Source organism: Myripristis murdjan, chromosome 14 (genome assembly GCF_902150065.1).
Source record: "Myripristis murdjan chromosome 14, fMyrMur1.1, whole genome shotgun sequence".
Taxonomy (NCBI): Eukaryota; Metazoa; Chordata; class Actinopteri; order Holocentriformes; family Holocentridae; genus Myripristis; species Myripristis murdjan.
Window position 1 is genome coordinate 26,268,006 of NC_043993.1, and position 22,319 is coordinate 26,290,324.

The 22,319-nt window shown below is 41.8% G+C and overlaps 1 protein-coding gene across 3 annotated transcripts in view; it reads right to left on the reverse strand.

Annotated features, from left to right (window-relative positions):
• The window catches only part of ltbp3 (latent transforming growth factor beta binding protein 3), a 47,128-nt gene that overhangs the window by 21,307 nt on the left and 3,502 nt on the right, over positions 1–22,319 (reverse strand). For all 3 annotated transcript variants that reach the window (XM_030069494.1, XM_030069493.1, XM_030069492.1), the window contains exons 2-9: positions 6,749–7,027; positions 6,145–6,308; positions 5,941–6,046; positions 2,793–2,879; positions 2,549–2,665; positions 1,602–1,757; positions 194–328; positions 55–68 (exon numbers count right to left, since the gene is read on the reverse strand). In XM_030069494.1, coding sequence (XP_029925354.1) covers positions 55–68; positions 194–328; positions 1,602–1,757; positions 2,549–2,665; positions 2,793–2,879; positions 5,941–6,046; positions 6,145–6,308; positions 6,749–7,027 — 1,058 coding nt within the window. The remainder of the gene's footprint in view (positions 1–54; positions 69–193; positions 329–1,601; positions 1,758–2,548; positions 2,666–2,792; positions 2,880–5,940; positions 6,047–6,144; positions 6,309–6,748; positions 7,028–22,319) is intronic.

Below are 22,319 nucleotides of genomic sequence, written 5' to 3' on the forward strand. Positions count from 1 at the left end.
GAGTTGAAATTATCACTGTATTCAATAGATTATTAGAAATAATCGATGTCTTACCGGTGGCTTGATTTCTGAAAGACGAGCAGACAGACAGGAGAGGAGTTAACACTGAGCAGTGATGATATTTATGACTTAGCAGCAAAGTGATGCAATGTTTGGTGCCTCAGAGAGGTGTGTGCTTTGTTTGGGGACTCACCCTCCTGTTGTGTCTTGTCTGGCTTGCGGATGCCCTTCTCCGGGATGGTATAAATACGGGGAGAAAAGGCCACAGTGTCTCTCACATGCTGGAGGAAGTAGCCTTTCCCAGCGGGGCATATCTTAATGAAGGCCACTGAAGCCCACACGGGACAGGCGAAAAAGGAGAAAGAGGGGATGCTTACAAGTGAAATACATGCAGTGTCATCAGATAAGTCCTGTAAGCAGCTCTGCTCCTGAGGAACAAGAGACACTCGAGCTGCCTAACGTCCTGCCATAATCACTGTGATTTGTTACATAATGACTGCATGAATTAGCAAATACTTCCATGTTAGTATTTTATATGTTATGCACAAAAAGCACTAAAATGAACTCCATTTCTCAGAGCACTGAAGGACTGCAGCAGTGTTTTGCATTTTGCATCCCTGCCGGCCATTTTCCAAAGCATACCACGCTGTTTTAGATGTCTGGAAGCATGGATCCTAAATTCTGGGCAAGCCAATAGCGTCTGTTTATTCGATTTATTTCAGTATGATATGAAAATCAACTAGCAGGGGACTTGCAACTGTCTTGAGACTGGTAATCCATCACACTGAGCATCCTGCCTGGGTTTATTTTTATCAAAGTTCCATCATAATTTATTGTATTGTATTGTGGTAATTTAGTTTAATGCCACTTTGAATTGAAACGTCTGATGTATTTTGCTGGTAGGGAGCTCTGATATCCAATTTCCCAGTTGGCTGCCGAATAGTATTGCATTCACGTACTCTTTGGTTGAAAAATAAAATCTAGCAGACAAATGATAAGCAAACATGTGGACTATAAAAAGGGCGATGTATATTTGGCCTTTTCCTGCTTTGCAAAATGATGGGATAGTTCATCTGGATGGCTTTTTTTGTGATTTACTCACAACACATGCACAGCCAGAAGATAATCCCTAAAGAAAAAATAGTTTTACAAGCTAAATTCAAACATCTATGACCGGTAAAACCCGGGCATGAATGTTAGCCAGAACAACACAGGTAGCATTTTAAGGTACGTTTATCACCTCAACATTTGAAATTTTTAAAACATATGGAAACTGAGGAAAAATCTAAAAAGCATGTTAAGCTTTAAAAAATGGCCAGTATAAAGGTGAGCATGTGTCTGGTGTAGTAAATGGGCTAAGGCATGTAAAAACACTGGTATTTCCTTTAGGGAGTTAGTTTAGCAGTTTCCTAAAATCCAGTCTGTCCTCATTAATATGCAAATTTATGCAGCAAGGTGATCCAAAAGGGAACTTGTGCTGTATTACGTTGATGGAGTGCATGATGACAGGATATAAACAACAGCTTATTAATGGGACTTCTGATCATACGCCACACTGGAAATCACCAAGACATTTTCGCGGCCCCTCAGCGTGGACTCACCTGTGCCCACCTGCGGGCATCGCTCACAGCTGCTGCCCCAGGCTTTGCCCACCGTGCAGCAGCACATCTCCTGCGTCAGCGGGGTGGGCAGGGCGTGCTCGCAGCGGCCGGCCTCCGACACCATCCTGAAACACTGCGCCTGCTCCGCCGGAGACTCTGACACACACACACACACACACACACACACACAAAGCTTTCAGCGCAAAAATATGACACCTAGAATATCACTGCTCATTATCTCAAAGAAAAAAAGAGATGACTTTATCATTATAATTTTTAGTCAGAGCTCTTTAAAAGCTTTTAATAAGTCGAAGCTCTTTAACCCTTTGAAACCCAGGCGCCCTTGAGTGGTAAGGCTTTTATTTTTAAGGTTTTACTTCACCCTCTGGACAAAATGCAATTTCTTTTTATTTTAAATCATTTTCTTGTCATTCTTGACTAATTTTCAATTTTTTTTTGTAATGTCTTTAATTTCTATAATTTTCTGATCCTGCTTAATAATAATAATAATAATAATAATTATTATTATTATTATTATTATTATTATACAAAATTTCACATTATTGCTTGTCATTTTTCAGTTTTTTTTCTAAATTTCAGATAATTTTTCATACTAATTTGCTCTTGATTTGCTGGTCATTTTCTTGTAATCTATTGCAATTTATCTTGTAATTTATTTTCTGGACATTTCACCATGTTTTTGAAAGAAATCAAATTTCCTCAGGTTTCAAAGGGTTAATTCACATTTTTAAAACTCTGGTCCAATAATCATTTTGTAAGAGCATCTGTCAGTTATTTTTTTTTTTCAAATGTTGCATGTTGTTCATTTTGGAAAACAGCCGAATCCTAGAAAATCCATCTGAACTTTGTCTTGGTTTGTTGTTGAGGCAGGTTTATCCTCAGCGAGCAGCAGCACGGGGAGGAAAGCCAGAGGCGTCTTTACTCACCGACACATCTGTTCCTGTCGAGCACCAAACCGGCTTTGCACACACACTTGAAGCTGCCCAGCGTATTCAGACAGTCTCCGTTCTGACACACTCCTCGCATGGAGCACTCATTGATGTCTTCAAAGTGACGGGGTGGGGCATAAAAACATATGATTTTGTTAGAGAAATTTGGAAACACGGAAGATTTCAAGTAGTGACTTATTGTGATCTGTCCGTGCTCTCAGCTGCATCCTGCCTGTCTTACCTTGACAGTGAGTGCTGTTGAATCTTTTATAGCCCTGTGGGCAGGTGGAGCCATAGTCCTCCACGATCGTCTGTTTGACTGATGCATCTGAGGGAGAAGAAGACATGGCTGAATACGGAAGGAGAGGTGGAAGAAGTGTGAGTGGTGGAGCATCGGTGAAATGAGGGTTAAGCTGAAGGAAAGACAACAATGTGAAATGATGCAAAACTGGAAATATATATACTAGGCAAAAAAAGTTCTGCATCGCTTTTTCAGTCTATAATTTCTCCCCTTTATTTATACCCAATATACCCAATAGTGTTGTATCTTATACCCTTGTAAAGCCTGTTTCGTCCTCTTTCCAATGAGATACAACTTGTAAGGATCCTGCATTTCTGGAATGAGTGACACCGGTAATTGTGTGGGAAGCGACCAATTTTTTTTTGACAAAATCCCCTCCAATATTTCTTCAGTTGATCATTTCTCCCATTTAACAATACCGACTGGTGTTGTCTTTTATACCGTTAGAAAGCCTGATTAGTCCCCTTTTCAATGAGAAATAACTTGTAAGGATTGTCAATCGATTGGTATGACATGGCTAAACATGTCCCCTCCCCCCTTTTTTGAGGGGAGCAAAATCTCCTCCAAAAAAAAAAAAAAACTAACAGAAGAGGAGCAGCTGCACAGGTGGACCAAGAATAATCAATCACCACAGTGCCAACGGGCTGTCAAGGTTTTACAATTTGACTTTTATATTTAGAGCAAAACACTGGGTCTGTTCATGGTTTTCCATTTTTGATCAAGGAAACCAAGTTCAGGTCTTTTTTCTACATGAAGTAGTAGAAAAATCATCTTTTTCCTTCAAACAAGTGAAAAAAATCTGCTAGCAAGAAGAGATAATCTGATTTGTTTCCAATATTAACCAACATGAGTCCATAATTTTCCTGAATCGAGAATTTTCTTGACACCAGCAGGCTAAATCTGCCTTATTGTGCCTTGTTTCAACATATTTATACATCTCCCCAGATTTTAGCAGCGCCTGTGAGACTTAAATGACTTGTTAAGATGGAGATTTGTCACAGAACACAAAGAATAAAAAGAAGAATCTCCAATGCAGTAATCCCAAAACAATGGATTTCATCCCCTTCAAGGCTCAAACCTCTGATAAAACCTTTAAACCTCTGATAAAGGAAATACTGCTCCAGCCTGTATGAGAATGTTAAAGATTTCACACTGTCAGGGGTCAGGAGCTTTATGGGGATGTTTAACGATTATCTTTTAACACTCACAGCGTGCTCCATCCACCCACTGACATGCTGATGTTTACTATGACATGTCCACAGACACCTTGTGCTCCTACTGTAGCTGGAAAGATGAGTTTGATTCCCACAGGGCCACCCATGCTAGACACCACAGGCCTGTGCTGTAAGGTGCTGTGTAAAGTGTCCACCAAACGGCATTTATTAAGCTAAAACAAAAGCAGGGCTGTGCGATATGACGATATATATTGTGGGACGAGAGAAAAATATCTATCAGCAGAGATTTTCCTGTATTGTTTCTGTTGCTGTTATCACAAAAGCTGCTTCAGGGCAGTATTTTACGTCACTGAGTCGGCGCTCCTAGTTGTCTTTGGATGAAGCATTGAACTCCCTGCAACATGCAAAACAGAACTCGGCCCAACAGAGACTAGCTGGCGAACTCGTACCTAAAAAGGGGGCTACTTCTGTTGTTTGGACATCGTTTGGATAAGAAATCTGACACTGACCAGGAAAAAAAAAGCGCTTTGCAGAGTACACCGCAGCAGTCAGATTCAACAAATCTCCTCTAGGTTTTACGGAGGAACCATGAGAGGCAGCGCAGGGAGAGGCCAAAGACACGGGCTTCTGCTCAATGTCGCTTACAAGTAAAAGGAGAAAAGAAAAGGTGCCTTTCATTCCTACATATTTCACAGAATTACCAAAAAGTAGTTGTGATTATTTTGCATAGCCAATTTTTTTTTTTTATCAAATATACAGAAGACACACTGTATTATGGTTTACTGAATATTGTTATCAAGGTATGAAATGATCCATATTATAATAGAACATTTTGTCCATATCGCACAACCCTAAGAGTGTGATAAACAAAGAAAAATAAAGAAAATGCTTGACAGAGGAAGAAGAAAGAAAGAAAGAAAGAAAGAACCTTGGTGCTTAAATCTCTAACAAAGAATGAAATGCCAAGGACCATGGCAACATTCAGCTTCTCTTGGAGACTGAACAGAAAGAAATCACAAATTAAGAAAAGAAAAAAAAGGTGATGTTCCTCTTTCCATGTGGGGGTAAAAACATGTAAGAATGTTTTAGCAGACAGCTGCGGGAAGCCTGCGCTGCAAATTTCTGGAAAGCAAAATACAGAAAGGGGCAGGATCCCAGTTCACATTTGCCCTTTCCATGAAAAAGAGTCGAGTTAAAAATGGAGTGAATCAATAGGAATTCCAGACCTGGCTGTCCCGAGCCTGAAGAATTACCAAAGCTATCAGGTTAGTCAAAGGCCGCATTGTCTGAGTCACAACTGAGAGATGGAATAATAGCAGAGTGGAAAAAAACGAGTAGCCAAGATTTTCTTGAAACTAAATCTTCAGCAATGTGATGACAGTCCTGCACGGGGCAGGCCCAAAAGAACACGCTTCAGTAGAGGCTTATTTTCCACATTCCCTCTTTCTGTCTCACTGTCTGTGCGTAATTCCCATAATTTCTTCCGTTTTCACCTTCCCAACCTTTCACACACTCCGTAATCTTTCGTAAGACTTTCTTGCACACATTCACACTCACTTTTATAGATATATAAACTGATTGTGCTGACGTTCACGAGGAAGAAAAGTATAAAGCGCTGCGAATGCTTGACATTTTTGGCTCCATAAACAATAATTTATTTCCTGGCACGGGCGCAATATGCAGATCTGATAAGCAGCTGCCAAACAGTGTAAAGGAACAACACACTGCACCTTCGCGTCTGATGATACAGAGCAGATAAGAGCCAATAAATAAGAGGATTTGACATCTAGCAAATCGGAAAAGGGAAATTAGAGATGCTTGAATTGCAAAAGATCAAGTAAAAAAGACCCAGATATGTCATGTGGAACAGATTTGCACAGATTTTAGTAAACAGGCAGACATTTTTAACTCACTTGGTAGTTTGGGGCACTGATAACATTTGTTTTGTCCCCATGAGTTGCCCACGCTCCCGCAGCAGTCCTCCTGGTTAGTCAGAACAGGAAGCGGCGTGCTGTTGCACTAAAGCGGCGAGACAGAAGGGGACACGTGATTGGTGGAAATGACCAAATGAATTTTTGGTGGTAATGTGGACGGCCGCAGCGTGTCATTATGCTCACAGCTTGTTTGGGTGTGGTCTCCTGGAAGCAGCGCCCCTTCGGTTTGTGCCTCTGCAGGCTGTGGCGCGTCACGGCCTTGTGGGGGGGCTTGGCGTCCGATTGGTCGAGAGGGTGAATGACTACGGAGGTGTCGGGGGCGTGGTGGACGCGTACGTTAATCTGCACTGGAGAGAGACAGGAGGGACAGAGGAGGTAGACATCGGGGAGAAGAATACATCACAATATTTAAAACACATGAGAGGGCATTCGAAAAAGGAAAAGATAAGGAAATAAAGGGGTTAAATAAAAAAAAAAAAAACTTTATTATAGTGGCTATACGGTTAAAAAAAGCTGCATCAGGACTTGTCAGTGATGAAAATCTAGCAAAGATCAAAACATGTTGGGCTTTTAAAGACAATGTAAACACGTTTTTTTAATTTACCCAGCCTTTATTTCTTTGTTTTTTCTCTTCTGGAATGCCAGGAACGCCTTCCTGTTTGTTTCCAAAAGCACCCCCGCTACGTTCGACTACCAAGAACACCCAGTTACCTACTCATTATATCACAATATATATTTTCCCTGTCAGTCAAACCCAAGTGAGAGAGCTGAAGTGCATGATGGGTACCTTCTGAGGAGTGGTGCCCTCCTTGTGCCAAGGGCAGGGTGAAAACCGAGTGTGTTTGTGCCAGCTGGGTGCGCCCCATGGCAGTCTGCTCCCCCTGGGTCTGGCTGTCTGTCTTTACTGATACGGGGTAGACAGGCTGCTTGTTGCCCCGCGCCGCCTGAGCTTGCTGCGTCTGCGGGAGTGGAAGCTGGCACAGCCGACCGGTGAAACCAGGCGGGCACAGGCAGTGTGTCCTCGAGCTGCATACTCCTCCATTCATACACGTCAGCGGGCACACAACTGCGGTGACAGGGAGGAGACATGTTTTTGTTTCTCTACGCATGTGTCTGGGATGCAGAAATACATGTTACAATATAAAATGCCGAAATACAGTTTGGTCCCCCATTTTATTCCACCTGACCTTCTCCCAGCCCATCAAACCAAACACCCAGCCAACCCACAGAGAGCAGCAGCTGTAATCTGTGGTGGATCGAAAGAGGTTTCAAAATAAAACAAGCACAAAATAAGTCAATAAAAAAGATAAAAAATAAAAAAATAAAAGGATGAAAAGATGAAGAAAGAAAAAAATGAAACACACAAACAAATAAAGAATATTACATTAAATAAATACACAAATAAAATCCATATATGAATAAACAAAGCACAAAATAACTATATAAATAAATAAAAAGATAAAAAAAAAAACAATTGACAGATATTACATTAATGAAATGAAAAAATACTTGAATAAATTAAAAAAAAACATGAATTAATAAATAAATAAAAACAAGTGAATTAAACACATACACACTAAAACAAAAAAGCAAATAACTGAGTAAAATATAAATGAAATAATAATGCCATGTCAATGACACACATATATATTAAACCAAGGAACCAACCAGCCAAGAAAACAGATAAATAATGATGAATAACCCTTGTAGTGCAAATCACATGTTGCCTTTTTGGTGGTTGCCTTTTCGTTTTTAACAAAATTCATAAACAATCCCAAGTATCATAAAAGTCAGATACGTTTTTTTTTTTTTCTTACTTGAGAGCCCAGGTTGACAGTAGCTTTTTAAACCAGTGGCTGAGCGGAGGGCAAACAGGACTGTTCCAATCCTGAGCAAATAAACACTGACCTTGTAACAACAGACACAGATCGACCATCTCGGCCGTGTGATTGTTGTTACACCAAACTTTTCCGACCCTGCAGGTATAAAGCCCACAGAATGATGTGTATCTACGAATCACATCACAACACAGGGATGGGAATAATGTAAAAACCATGTAAAACTCAGGACAAGACAAAGAACAGGAGGTAAATCTACTGCTAGGAAACGCAAGATCTGCCAGGATACTTTTCCCGGCGCTTTACTCCTAAGTTTCCTCAGAGTGGAACTGCTGATTTTGGACCGGTTTCCTCCAGAGTCGACTGAGGTTTATGCGATCTTGTGAACTGCCCAGTGATCTCAGTTTAGCGCTGGCTTTCTGTACAACTTCATAAACGTGGCTCAGCACAGCAGAACGGCTCTTGGCACGAGCGGAGGCAAGTAAAAAATTCACTTTGAATCGGACCACGGTAAAATCACATGGGCTTGGCGGTCCAGCGGGCCCCTGCAGCCAATCAGTGTCCGGGCTGTGTGTGCGCAGGAGAGCAGGTACAGCCACTGATCTGTCTGACAGCTTTCTGCTAGCATATGGGAAAGATCATAAAACCTGTGGGAGGCCTGCCAGCACGAAAAAGAGGTTTGTGGCAGATACAGTATTCACGACAGATTTATTAGGTTTCTCATTGTGTTTGCACAAAGTCCACTTATTCTTTAATTCTTGCAATGGAACAATCAGAGGAAACCGGTTTGAAGCGGAAACAGTAAACAAAAATATACCAAAGACTTTGATTAGAGAGATAAATTCAGCGACTACAACTGTTACACCAACAAATAAACCACTAAAGCTGTGCTAAACAAGATTATCTATGTGAAATATGACCTTGTTTTCAGCTTCGATTAAACAAAGAGTGACTGTAATAAAGAAGACAGCCTTGTGTTAGGGTTGGGCAAAATGGCCTATAAATAATATCACAATATTGTTAGGCTATATCATGATACACAATATATACCTCGATATTTTGAAATCTTCACACTCAAATGCTCAGTTTAATCCTCTGATGCATATGATCACATTAGTATAATGATTCTAGCCACATGAATCAAATATAAATGACAGTTTTGACCAGATGTCAATATTATATCAATAATATGACAATATGGTGGGGATGACTATTGGTGCTTTCACAAAATTTTACACTATGCAATAACTAAGTGGATAAAGGAAGTTATTACAAAAGCAAGAGGTGTTTGGTAAGTTCAGAAAATTACACCACTTTACTGAAATCCAGCTTTTAAACCAGGAAAAGACAACACTTACATCATATCACGATATTAGAATATCCAAATCCAAAGACGATATCTTGTCTCATATCACGATATTGTTATAATTTCAATATGTGGCCCAGCTCTGTCTTGTGTTGGGAATGCCCGCTTATCCACCAAACTTGCAGAACGTGACAATTGAAACTGAAGACCAAAATAAAATATTCTCTCCTTTACAGCAGCAAGAAAACAGAACTCACCGCAGAGCTTTTGCTCCTCTCAGACATTATATTACATTATTTACTAAGTGATGTACTGTATTTAGAGGACCACAATGCATTCAACACTTAACAAATGACCCTCAGTGTCAAGATACGATATTGGCTGCCAACATGGACGTCGCTTTGAGATGAGGATATATTAACATTTCATCATCATATCAGGTATAACTTCCCTCTCATCGTCTGTCTTATGGCCTCATGTTGTCTTTCTTGTTATGAGAAATAGGAGAAAACACACTGTCGCTTACTAAAGTTGTCATGATGAAGCCAAGTGCCATTGTTGCAAAGTGTTGCAGTAAAATTGTGACGCGCTTAAGTTTATTTAAATAAATTAAAAGCAACACGGACAAAATAGTAAAAAAAAAAAAAAAAAAAACACCCGTCTGAATGTGCGTATTTCACTTCTTTAACTGTCAGTTGAGTCAAAACAGGCTTCAGTTGAATCGATCTTCAGCAAATCTTCAGTGCACCTTTAAAGCTTGAATGCTTTTAATACAAATCTATCAGACAGGAGAGGAGAGGAGAGGAGAGCAGAGGAGAGGAAAGGAGAGGAGAGGAGAGGAGAGGAGAGGCCTCTCTGGCTCGCTGCTGAGCCAAGTGCACACACATGGAAGTTATTAGGTGTGGACTGCCAAGGAGTCTGGGCCACGGCGTAATTAGGGGACTAGATCACTTTAAACACAGCAGGGACATCCTCATCCAGTGAAAGTCAGGCAGAAAAGTTAAAAGACGTCAATGAAACAACAAAAGCTTGCTGGGGCGAATTTGTTCGAACTCACAGCAAGCTGGCGCGATCTGACGCGGCCCTCCACCGGTTAACTATACGGACACGTGACAGTGGTCTTTAACCATGGGATCCAGAGCAGGCAGCAACACGCAGAACCAGCCGGGGAGGCTCAGACACGGCAGGGAATACTAGCAGAGCAAGTCCAAACTGTAAAAGACAGACGTTGCAATGCTGGAAGACTGCTAATGATATATAAATGGCACTCAAGTTACTATAGGATCATATTTTGTCTGAGTGCAGAGTACTGGAAGGCAAACTGGGGGAGACAAGAGGGTTGAACAATTAGGACTGCAGACACAGAAAGAGAGGAAAAGAGGGGAAAAGACAGACGGGGCGTGCCCTCTTTCCAAATAGGATTATACAACAGAAGTCCACAGAGAGAGGACAGTCAGTAAAGTTTGGGCTGAAGACGAGGCCGGGCTGGCAGGGAGGCGTCAAGGAGAGCTGACCTTCTAACCAACACAGGATCAATCCCAAACCGGCCACAATAACATGCTATTTTCAATTTTACCTTTCTGCAAAATAACAAATATGTTGAAATGTCAGTGTTTCTGAAACAAAAATACGGTGCATATGAACATTTAGCCCATGTGGTGGAGCCTGCATCGACACCAAGTAAATGTTAACGTTTGCAAATGCACACTAGTTATTGTTAGCTCATTACTTTAGCCAGTTTTGTGTGAATGTGCTTATTAAAAATTAAATGGTAAAGACACGCCTCACACACAATAATAAATAACCAAATATGGCTCGACACAGGAAGGACGTGCAAAATGCTGAAGTTATGATCACTGTCTGTACTAGTTGAACTATAACAACTGAACAGAAGTTGAGAAATATCAATACAAGACATGATCATCTCAGAGGCTGGCGCAACACAGATGATGGATTCAGAGATTTCATACTTTCATACTAATTAAATTTTTATGTACCACGAAAAAAAAAAATTTAATTTCTATCAAATCCCAAGAAATGCCGTGTGGAACAGTCAAACTGACAGACATCCAAAAAACATCCACTTTTACCACATTCACTCGGATTTGGATTTGATGTCCACAACGGGCAAAATCTAACTTCTTGAGGGGGAGACGAGGGTTTCCAGCTCCAAACAAAACCAAACAACAGTTTCCTGACGAGGAGATGGTCTGCCTGACAGCTGCTGCACCAGCGAGGCTGAACCCGGAGGTCACCAAGGCCCTGCTGTAACTACTTGACTCCATGTTGCTTCCCACATAATGTTAACCTGATGATGCACGGGCAAATTTTAAATGCCCCGGGCGATGGGCAGTGTGTGTGAGTGATGGGCAGACGGGGCGATGGGCAATACGAGCTGAGACATCAGACGGTTGGAAATGGATGAAAAAAAAAGCACTCCTTCCATCATAGTCACTTTGGTCTTGTCTCTCCACTGCACTTTAAAAACATGTGCAGGCTTAAAGTAGTTAAACAATAAAGAAAAATCTGTTCTGCTGGCAGCCAGCAGCTAGTAGTTAGAGTTAATGGCTTAAAAAAGCTATTACTTTCTAGTTGTTACTATTTAATATCTTAATAACTTAACAAGTTGAAGTTATTATTGTAGTTCATACTGGATTAATAGATTAGAATCCATAAACTGTACTCATATTATCAAGTTATTGAAAATGAGCCTTTTTTGCCCATAAATCAATTTATATTGTTGGTTAAGGGCGGGTCACCTGACCAGTTTTCTTGCCCCTGATTGGCTGGTGTTGAAAGAGCTTGCTCTCTGATCACACTTGGCCACATTTCTATCAGCCAAACTGTTCTGAGAGAGAAAATATTTACAGCAGAATTTTTAATATTTGCTCATGTATCACCAGCTTCGCCCTTTGAAGCTGCACTTTCAATTAACGCCTGTAACATAATGAATGGGTTCCAAATTCAAATTAGGTGTCAAATGTCCGTGTCTGTCTTCACTAATCAATTTGTATGTTATTATCATATTGTAACTTTCCTCCTTCAAATATGCCTCCAAGCCATATTGGCAAGACTGACTGTAGGTGCAAATGATGCATGGACTAATGATTTCTGCAGATCTCCTACATGCATGGGTGTGTTCGTCCTTGTGTGTGTGTGTGTGTGTTTGTTCTCTGCTAGTGCTATTAAGTGGGGAGTGTGCTGTCTCCTGGAGCACTGCTGTGGTTAAGCTGACTGTTGAGCATTACATACTGCATAAGAGCACAAAGGTTTAAGGCTGAGATCATACCGAGGATTTTCTCTTCCACTGGATTCTTCCCTGAGAAGAATCAGCCCGGAGTTCATTAGCAGGATTTGTGACCTGCAGTCGCTCTCCGAGGCGGCCGCGCTCCGCTCCACCACACCTTTGTCTTTATGGATCTGAGACATTCCTGAGACTACAGCCGGTGTGTTATTAAAAATCAAACAAACATAAGTGTTATTTGGCGGTATGAATGAATGAATGCGAGGCACGAAACAGAGCTGGCTGGTTGTTCCTGCTCGGAGAAGGTGGGGGCGGGATCTGTGAATGTGGAGCTGTTATCGTGATCCCTTTTTCCACATGGCCAGGGCAAAGAAACAGTTTCTGGAAAATGTTAAGCACAATCCAGGATCCCATGCAAAGACCACTAATCCTGCACTGAAGGTATTTAAACCTTCGGTAACTATGTGATATAATAATTCGACGTATTTTTCCAATTTGAAAACAGACAAAACTGAACTACCGTTAACTAGAAAGGCCACGTTTTCACAAAAATATGGTTTCCATTAAGCTATGAGATCTTCCAAATTTGACTGTATTCCTCACTGCCGTTGCTTTGAACACAAATTTAATATTGAAAATTGGCTTGCATGTGTCTTCCAAGACAGCCAGGGAGCGTATAATTTTCCCATGCAGCATTCAAAGGAGCGAGCTGAGCGGAGGGCGAGGAGGGAAAGAGAAAGGAGAAGAAGAAATGAAAAAAACTGTCGCAAAACTCTTCTCGTCAGAGTGTTTCATGTGACAGAGCAGTGAGAGCTCCTTCTTCATAATGTCATGATTTACTCTGAGGCAGTGTGAAGAGAAAGACAGGACTTTCCACTGCACGAAATGGTAGAGGGGGAAAGGCTGAAATATCATTTGAAATATCACATATCAGGGAAAGTGAGAGAGAAAAGTTTAAAAAAAAAAGAGAGGCAGAGAAAGAGGAAAACTGTAAAATCCAGACTATAAAGAATAATGTGATGTTTCAGGAGGGCTTTTCCCCCCCAGATGCTTGTTTTTTTTTTGTTTTTTTTTACCTTAAGGGGAAAGAAATACATACATTCCTTCAGTGGTGCGTGTGCGGTTTGAGACTACACAGACACAAATGTAGGAAACAGAATATACTGGAAAAAGTAAAAACCACGTAGCATCCGTACAATCACCGTCTGGGATACACATTTTTATATTTTCACCAAATTAAAGGTGAAGCGACGGCTGTGGGGAAGATCTTGAGTAAGAGGAAGAGAGATTGTACGTCAGTGGGGCCTTCATGGCTAAATAAAGGATGAATAGAATAAACAGAAAAACATCCCTGACCATACATCTACTGTATGTAAGAAAGAAAGGAGACAGACGGGAGGGAGGGTGGGGGTTGCCCTCTGGGTGCCCTGTGGCCACCCACCCACCCGCCCACTCAGTCCTGTCTGTCTGGAGATGACGCACCGTCAGCCCCCTCCCACCACAGCGTCTCCTTCAGCCACAGCCGCACCCTCCCAGCTCAAATATTCCCAGCACAAAAACAACAAATTATAGCTCTTTAAACTGGAGTTCAAAAGCTCACCAGCTCACTGAAACCAAAAGGCTGAGCTACAGCAAACGCAACCTCTTCAGGAAATGTGACGGCGTTCGTCTGGAGCACCAATTTGAAGGAGGCCAGAAAATATCACCGATCCAGATTATTCAGCGGCTTGAGCACAATAATATTATGGCAAAATAACCCGCAGCAATTTATCCCACAGTCGGACTCCTGTTCGCTGGGAGCCCTGTGAGTCACTTTCACTAAGATTCAATGTCAGTAATAATTCACAGCCCGTCCTGAATCATCACACTTTAACATTTCCCTCTGGGCTAAAGAAGGTTATTTTAAAACTGTACTCCACTCACATGTTACCTCATCAAAAGTGTAATCCAATCCTGTAATATTACCCAGACTCAATGATATACTCTGACTGTACTTTGAGATTACAGTGCTTTGCTATAATTGAGGTATAAAGGAGCAAATCAGAAAAAAGAGACTTCAAAACCGCTTTTACTAACTTTCAGATTACTTTATTTGAGGTGTACAGGAGAAGAATAAAATCAGATTAGATTACCCAAACTGAGTAATGCTGGAAGATTATTTTGAAAGAAGCATTTTAAAAGAAAATGGTTTGGAAAATGTAAATTTTAACATAGAGAGAACATCTCATCAAGACTGCAATTAGTAATATAGTCCCCAAGAAACTCAATAATGTATCCTGATTACTTTTAGTTATTTTGGGATTACTTTGCCACAAGTATAGGAACAGTATAAAGGAGCAGAATACATCATATTGCATCAAATTTTAGTAAACAAAAATTGTAGTAACATGATTTGATTATTTGAGTACTTTTACTTTTACCCCCTCCCACACACACACATATATATATATATATATATATATACACACACACACACACACTTCTTGCACTGCCACTATTTAAAAAGCTTTCTAAGTTTCTAAGTAAATTTCTAAGTATTTCCAGAGGTGATCCGCTACCTTCTCATAACAGCTGTGCCTGTGATAACACATACACATTTGTGATACACATTTGCAGGTGACTTAGCTTAAGCTTTTCTTCGTATCTAGAATATATAACAGTGTTACACGTACACACTTGCTACCCAACCCTGTCCGCCACCAAAACGGAAAGGGAAAAGACAAAGCAACCCTGGATGACACAGAGAGTAAACACCACTGCCACTTGGGCCTCTGTTTAAAAGGGAACGGTGACAGCAGTGGAACGGCTATCATCTTGTGACGCGCTTCCCTTTACGATCGCTCGCGAAGCAGGAAACCGCGTCCCCCAAATACGCCTACGATCCGCTGGCACTGTGAGACCACATACCACACGGAGAGGGAGAGCGACGTATGAAGTGGGTCAGACTGCTGTAGTCTGAGCCAGTCTTTGGGGAGTAAATGACATAATCACTGCCTTTTGAAAACACCAACCTGACTATCCGTTCCTTACCCCGCGGCCCCCAAACCTCTGGGCTCCATCGGCCCCCGGGAACACTTGGCACAAAGTCCAGCGGCCCTGGGCTCAGCTATCCAAACAAAAAGTGTCTCCGTATGCCAGCGCCGGCAGCAAAGCCTTCATTGCTTGTTTCAGACAGTCAGAGACGCCTGCTTGTTAACCTTCGGGACGACGATGAGCGCTATTATCTTGAGAAGCTGTATCAGTCCTGATCTGAGTAAGAAGGTTCACAATTATCCCAAATCACACTCCTCATTGCACAATGTGAATTTCACATGTCATAAAACTATGTGGTGTGGTTTCCATAGCTCTTGGGTGGGCACGACTCCAGAGTTACCCTGTCACTCCCCTCTGGCAGAGATGTTTGTGGAAAGAGAGTCAGGGAGTCAGACAGGATCTTGGCACCGCTCCGCATGATGTCATATAATGAGTGCCTAAATGCCTCTGCTATAGGGACGTCTATAGCAGGCAGGCAGGCAGGCAGGCAGGTAGTGGAGCGCTGACACTGCTCCGCTGAGATTATGTCAGATACTGTACCTGCCCTGCGGGAGACCCGTGCAGCCCTAAGCACCGAGGCATGTGCGGCACTAATGACAGTGAGCTGCAGAGCCACGAGGGCCCTGCCTGATTCGGGCTGATGGCAGCGGCCCTGGCGGAGGCTGTGTTATTCTGTTTACCCTGGCTAATCGCTACAGCTACACAGGGTCCTGCGTGGTGCGGCTGCAGTTCTCTGGCGCTCGCATTCCTCTGCGCTGCTTTAAATAACTGCTCCGTTTCTCCCCCTCGCTAAGCAAATGGGAGGAGAGTGTTAAAGATGGCAGAGAAGCTTGTTTGTTTGAGCTGCGTTCAGTACACTGCTCGATTACCTCCACCCTTGCACACACACACACACACATACACATGGTGTCCCCTCGTGACGTTCCAAAAAAGATCTCTAATTGGTGCTTTGTTTTACCCTGGCACTTTTTTTCCAACCTCCATGGCAATATAGACTTAATTGCAGTTGGTGATGATATGAAAGAGCGTGATTCAATGAGAAACTCCTGCTGGGATCACTAAATAAACGTTAATATGCATCTGGGTACTATATAAACCCTAACAGATGTCTGCATATAGGATGTGAGTTTAACGAGAATGGCAGACCCCAAATAACCACATGTATTATTTTCCCTTCATACTGAGAAGCATAAATAGACAGCATCCATAAATGTTAAAACGCAGCCCTGAGGGGAAGTTGACAATATGGCTCCAAATACACACGCTCAATGCACGTTTCAGCAAAGGTGAGGCTGCAAAAAGCACGCACAGTTTATCATCTGCAAATGAACGTGTATTGCTTTCTCTTCTGTATGTGTGTGTATGTGTGTGTGTGTTTGAGTGTTTATGTGTGTTTGTGTTTGAGAGGGTGTGAGTATGGGAGCCATGCCCGGTTTCACCTCTGGGCGCAGTCCAACCTGTGGCAAAATCCGGAGTGCTGCAGGTTTTTGGTCGCCCGTGTCAGACCACCCTTCCCAAAGTCTGGCATAAGGGGAGGAAGAGCTTGTGGGGAAGGGCAGAGGGCTCTGAAAGGTAAAATAAACTAAACCTCCTAAATAAAGAGCAAGCAGCTCCAGCTCCGTCTTTGAGACTGACCACTCCTCATTTTCAGTCTCCCATGGACCTTTGACCTGTGCCAAGGGAAAACCAAAACAAACCACAATTACATACTCTGTCACTCACTACTGTCATGTTACTCACTAAATACAGAACCACATGGGATAGCCTGAAATAGCCATATCCCCTTCTCATGATACCCATCTGAGGGGCAGACACGCACAGAACAGGCTATGATAAGACTGTTTCCCCCCAACAACCTCAAGGACTGGGCTCACGGCGAGACGTTTACGGCTAAAATGCCACCAAATCAGTCATAAGTCAGTTTTTACTAGTCAAAACTCCACTTGAAAATGACATTTTGCCAGTAGAAATTCTAATTCAAGATATCTGCAATGCATTATTTACTGCTTATCACACTAAGTTTACATAAAGCAATGTTAATTACAAAAAACACCATTGTGACCTATATATTCTGTAAAAGTCAAAAATGTCACCACTGACTTGCACAGAATCTCATTCGCTCTTGTCTACAATTCAATAAAACGTCAATTAAAGATATCTCCATTTCAGTTTCTACTAGTGGAAAATGCAATCCCTGATATCGACCGCCATATTCTGTCTGGCTGTTATTCTACTTTTAGTTTATAAGTAATATCTAATCTGTTTAGTTAAACTTATTTCTAAAACTGACTATCTTCAGTCATATTTCAAAGATCCAAAAAGCTTTTTACAAGTAGTTGCAATTAAGAGATATCTTTTCTTACTATGTATTTTTGCTAGTCAAAATTCAAATATGGATGTGTGCACCTGAAATATTTACTCATCAAATCTTTAATTGGTCTTTTTTACTTGTCACATGTGAATTGTAGATTAAAGGCAACAAGATTCCATGTATGTCAATGGTATCATGAAACCAGTCACCGTGTGGACATGTAGACCTTAGATACTGCATTATACATATCTTGAATTAGAATTTTGACTAATAAAATGTTGTGTCAGGCATCTTCAACGGGATGTTTTCAGATGTTTGAATGGCGCATAAATTTGGTGTCATCTTAGGCTAAAACGTTGCACTACGCCAGGATCTTGGTTGCAGTTGTCCCAGATAAATCCAGCAGACCAGCCTGCACACCCGCAGCCCTACAATGAGAGGGGATGCTGCTGAGATGCAGAGGGAAGACGAGGCTTGCAGAGCTCTCTGGGAGCAGAGCAGCTGCTGTCAGTGAGGCTGATGGATGGGATGCCTCTGTGCTAGCAACGCCAGAATAAGCCAAGCCAGGCAAAGGCCAGATGCAGCGAACTGGAGGAACTGGAGGAACCAGAAGCAGCTGGCACTCAAAATTTCTATTTGCCACAGAAGATGTCAGCATGAACTTAACACTTGCTGCACAAACCGCATTCCAGTCAAAACAACCAATGTATCGACAATCATAGCGTTATTTTATCATTATCACAGCCACTTTATTTTGAAATGATGAGTTTTTTTGCCACCAGCTAAACAAAAAAATCTTTAAATGATGATATCATAGGCCTTTAACAATTGGACAGATGGGAAAACAGATCACTCTCACACATCCTCACACATGCACATGCGCGCGCGCACACACACACGCACACTCACACACAAACAAACATAAAACCACCCAGTCCTCAAGGGGCAGAGAAGGCTCTTCATTCACCTTGTACCACAGAGCTCTGCCTTGTGCTTTCAGCCCTTGCACTCTACCTCTCCCTGTCCTCAAACCCTGACTGCACACTTTGAAGTGTCCAGGATTAAAAATAATAATAACACTAATGTAGGTAGCGAGGCTTCATCTGGGAGGCATTGTTTCCTTTCCCAACCAGCGAGCGGAGAGAAGCGGAACATGGGGATCAGCGTGTAAAGGTGCACTCTAGGCTCTAAAAATATTTTGATTGAAAATCCAACTAACAACCCTTGTCACATGCCATTTCCTCTTTCCTCTCGCTCTCTAAGTGCTGCACTATGTAATACATCAGAAACGGCAAAAAAAAGGAGGGTGAAAGGGAAATTAAATGGCAGGGAACAGAAAAATGTGCGCCCGTTCTTTCAGTCCCGTTCTCGCTGTGCAGAACCTCACATAGGGTCGATGCACGCTCACTGCTCCCTATAGCTATCACACAGCTGAAGGAATGCTGTGCTTTTTTTTCCCCCCCCTCCGCCCCTGCTGAGCCCGATGACGAGTTACAGTGCCCTTCTCAGATACGAGGCAGAATCCAAGAATAGAGCGCATAGGTTAGAAACATCTCTTTTTTTCTCACTCTCTCTCTCTGCCCACCAACATGCAGGAGAGGCTTTCATCTTTCCACGCTGTCACGGTTTTTTAGGAAGTGTGCAGGTGAAATATAGAGATGGCATGTAGATTTTCACTCCATATCATTGGAAACACATGGCCGCAGATTTAACATATTTTGAATTCGGCGTAATGTGGTTCATGTGATGCAGGTAAAACATGCCAAGTAGGGCAGGAGCACACTGTCTCACCTGCCAAAGATAAAACTTCTCAAGCTGATGAGCAGCATGCATGACTGAAGCTCAGATAAGACATTTAAGATAAGCTCTGCCATAGCAATAATCCCTGTGGTGTTAAAGCTGCTCCAGTCTTTTACTAGTGAAAGTAGCAGTGCAATGCTGGAAAAATGTGCCAGTAAACATCCTGCAAATACAGTTTTACTCAGGTCCGATTGTAAACATATTAGCTGTACAATGAATTGCAGTGGTTCCCAACCCAGTCTTCAAGGATCCTCTGTCCTGCTGGTTTTTGTTCTAGCTCTACTTTTGCACATCTGAACCGATTAAGGCACCTTCATGCATGCCCTGTTCAGGTAGATCTGTTTCAGCCAATCAGCATGAGGCTCTTAAATGGTTCAGGTGTGAAGGAGCAGAGCTGAGAACTGCCCTGCAATCCAAATCGCATACTTCTACTTTTTACTTTTAGCATGTACTGCAGCTGCCCTTACAAAGTATGTAGTGTAGTATGCAGTATGCATGCGTATGCATACTATTGGGACACACTACAAAGGATTGTGGGTCAGAATGGCCAGAGAAGCACGCTGAAATGCATACTGTGAAATCTGTCCGGATGTAGTAGAACATCCTGGTACTCTTGGCATACTGCATCTGACATACTATGTATTGGGACATACTAATTCATTTTTGCCTACTAAATAGTATGGTAGTATGGGTATTGGAACGCAGGGCTGGTTTTGGAACCACTGATGTATTGAAAGAGTTGGTAAACTACAATATGTCATTTTCATCGTCATCATTGATTGGCTATGAGTGCAGCGATCCAATCAGAACACGACCTGTTTAGATTGCTCCCACCCCCGTTTGATTGACTCTCCAGCTTATCTTCCTCTAGGCTCAGCATGCCAGTTTCAGCTGTGCTTCTCTTGGATATAAATCTGAAATTTTACATTTTTTAGGATTATTTCACCAATCTAACGCTAAACAAGGGCTCACGTTAATAACATCTACTACTGCAAGCCTCCAAAGTGCAAGTTTAGAACGTGAACTCAATAGCGAGGTTAGGTAAGAAAACATTAGCTAACATATTGTTGCAGCACTAGTAGGACCGGTAGCTCTCGAGGGCCAAACAGTACGCCTATATTTATTGAGTACTGTTGACCCAAAGTGGTCATACTTCTGATCAAAATATTTGACATACATATTACGAAAGTCAAACATCAAAATATAAGTAGGTTGACAACCTCCGCCACCTGTCTTAGTTGAAAATATCTTTTTTCCACTTTTCCACTTTTGTGGTGCTGATAATGCAGGATGTTGCAGTGCATGTTGGGGTTTGTAGTGTCCACACTGTGGGCAAATGAAACTGGGTCAAATTAATAAAATATCACAAATCATCTTGTGGGCCCTAGACAATTGTGCAACGGGCCCGATCTGGTCCACGGGCCTTGAGTTTGGCGTATGTGGTCTAGACCCTGTTAAGACTTTGTGTTTTTACCCTATAAAGGGGACTAAAACTCACCCAGTCCTGCTGGAATGTATTACTGTAGAAAATACAGACCCTAAAACTTGACTTTAATTACACTTTTTACTCTGAGATCTTAGGAGATGATGAAGATACTACTCAAGAATAATACTAGATAACACTAAATAACAAAATCACCATTTTAAACTGGGTCTCCCGTCCCCGTAAGAATCAAAAGTGAAAGTTCTCCTTATGAAGAACGGCCTCTTTCAGTGTGTTAAATTCTTAAAGCATTAACCTCCGAGTGATATTTTAATGCTGTAGGTGGTCCAGGTGGTGCCACGTCAAGCTACTCCATATACTGCTGGGTAGTCTTGACTCTAACAAGGCATCAAATTTTATGAGCTTTTCTTCAGCTTTGCATGTAAAAGATTGTTCTGCAAAGTAACTAGTAGCTACACCTGTCAGATATTTGTAGTGGACAAATATTTCCTTTTGTAATGTAGTGGAGTGATTGTATGAAGTCACATAAAATGGAAATACCCAAGTAAAGTGCTCGTGCTCAAAAGTGACTGTGAATGGATATGAGTACAATATTACAGCCAAGCAGAAGCCTTTCTGATATATGAACTTATTAACCAGGACCAGGAGGCATTGCTCTGACAACATCATTGAGGTCCTCTGTCCCAGGGTGGGACAGCTACCAGGGGACAAACATACACACACACACCCACACACAGTGCTCTACAGTATCTGCTGTCTCATCCAGCCATGGGAGAGCTAATATAATTAAAATTACCTCCTCTTTTTATAAAAATCAGCAACCGCAGTTTATGTTGTGATTGTTTACATTCATTACTTGACTGAAATTAAGATTTGACTTAGACTTGAGCTCATATTTGTGAGTAATATTTGTTTATAAACAGCTTGTGCGTATAAATAAAGAAAGAAACACTCAGAGAGCTCAAAACAGAAAAAAGAGCATTGAATAATTGTCCAGCTTGGTGCTACACCCTATCCCTACGGCATCATTCCTATCACTTAAATTTCCATTTCAACTGATTTCTTGACCCTGCAAAGATGCCTTCAGAATTTGAAACCAGGTCTGTGTCTCCTTTAGTTTTGCAGTAATGGCAAAAAAGTGGTAATCATCCAGTCCCAGATTTGGAGCACCACCAAAATCTAATCAGCTGCTCCTTGGCCCAAAGCCCATCTGCCCACAAAAATACACAGAAATGCGTTTGTAAGCCTTTAAGATATATCGACAGGCAAATTATCTGACAGGGGCAACAACGTGGCCTCTTTGGCAGCAGTAATTAAGGCATGACTGTTTGTAAAAATGCTCTAATGATAGTAATAACATGCACTTCTAATCACCCTACTAA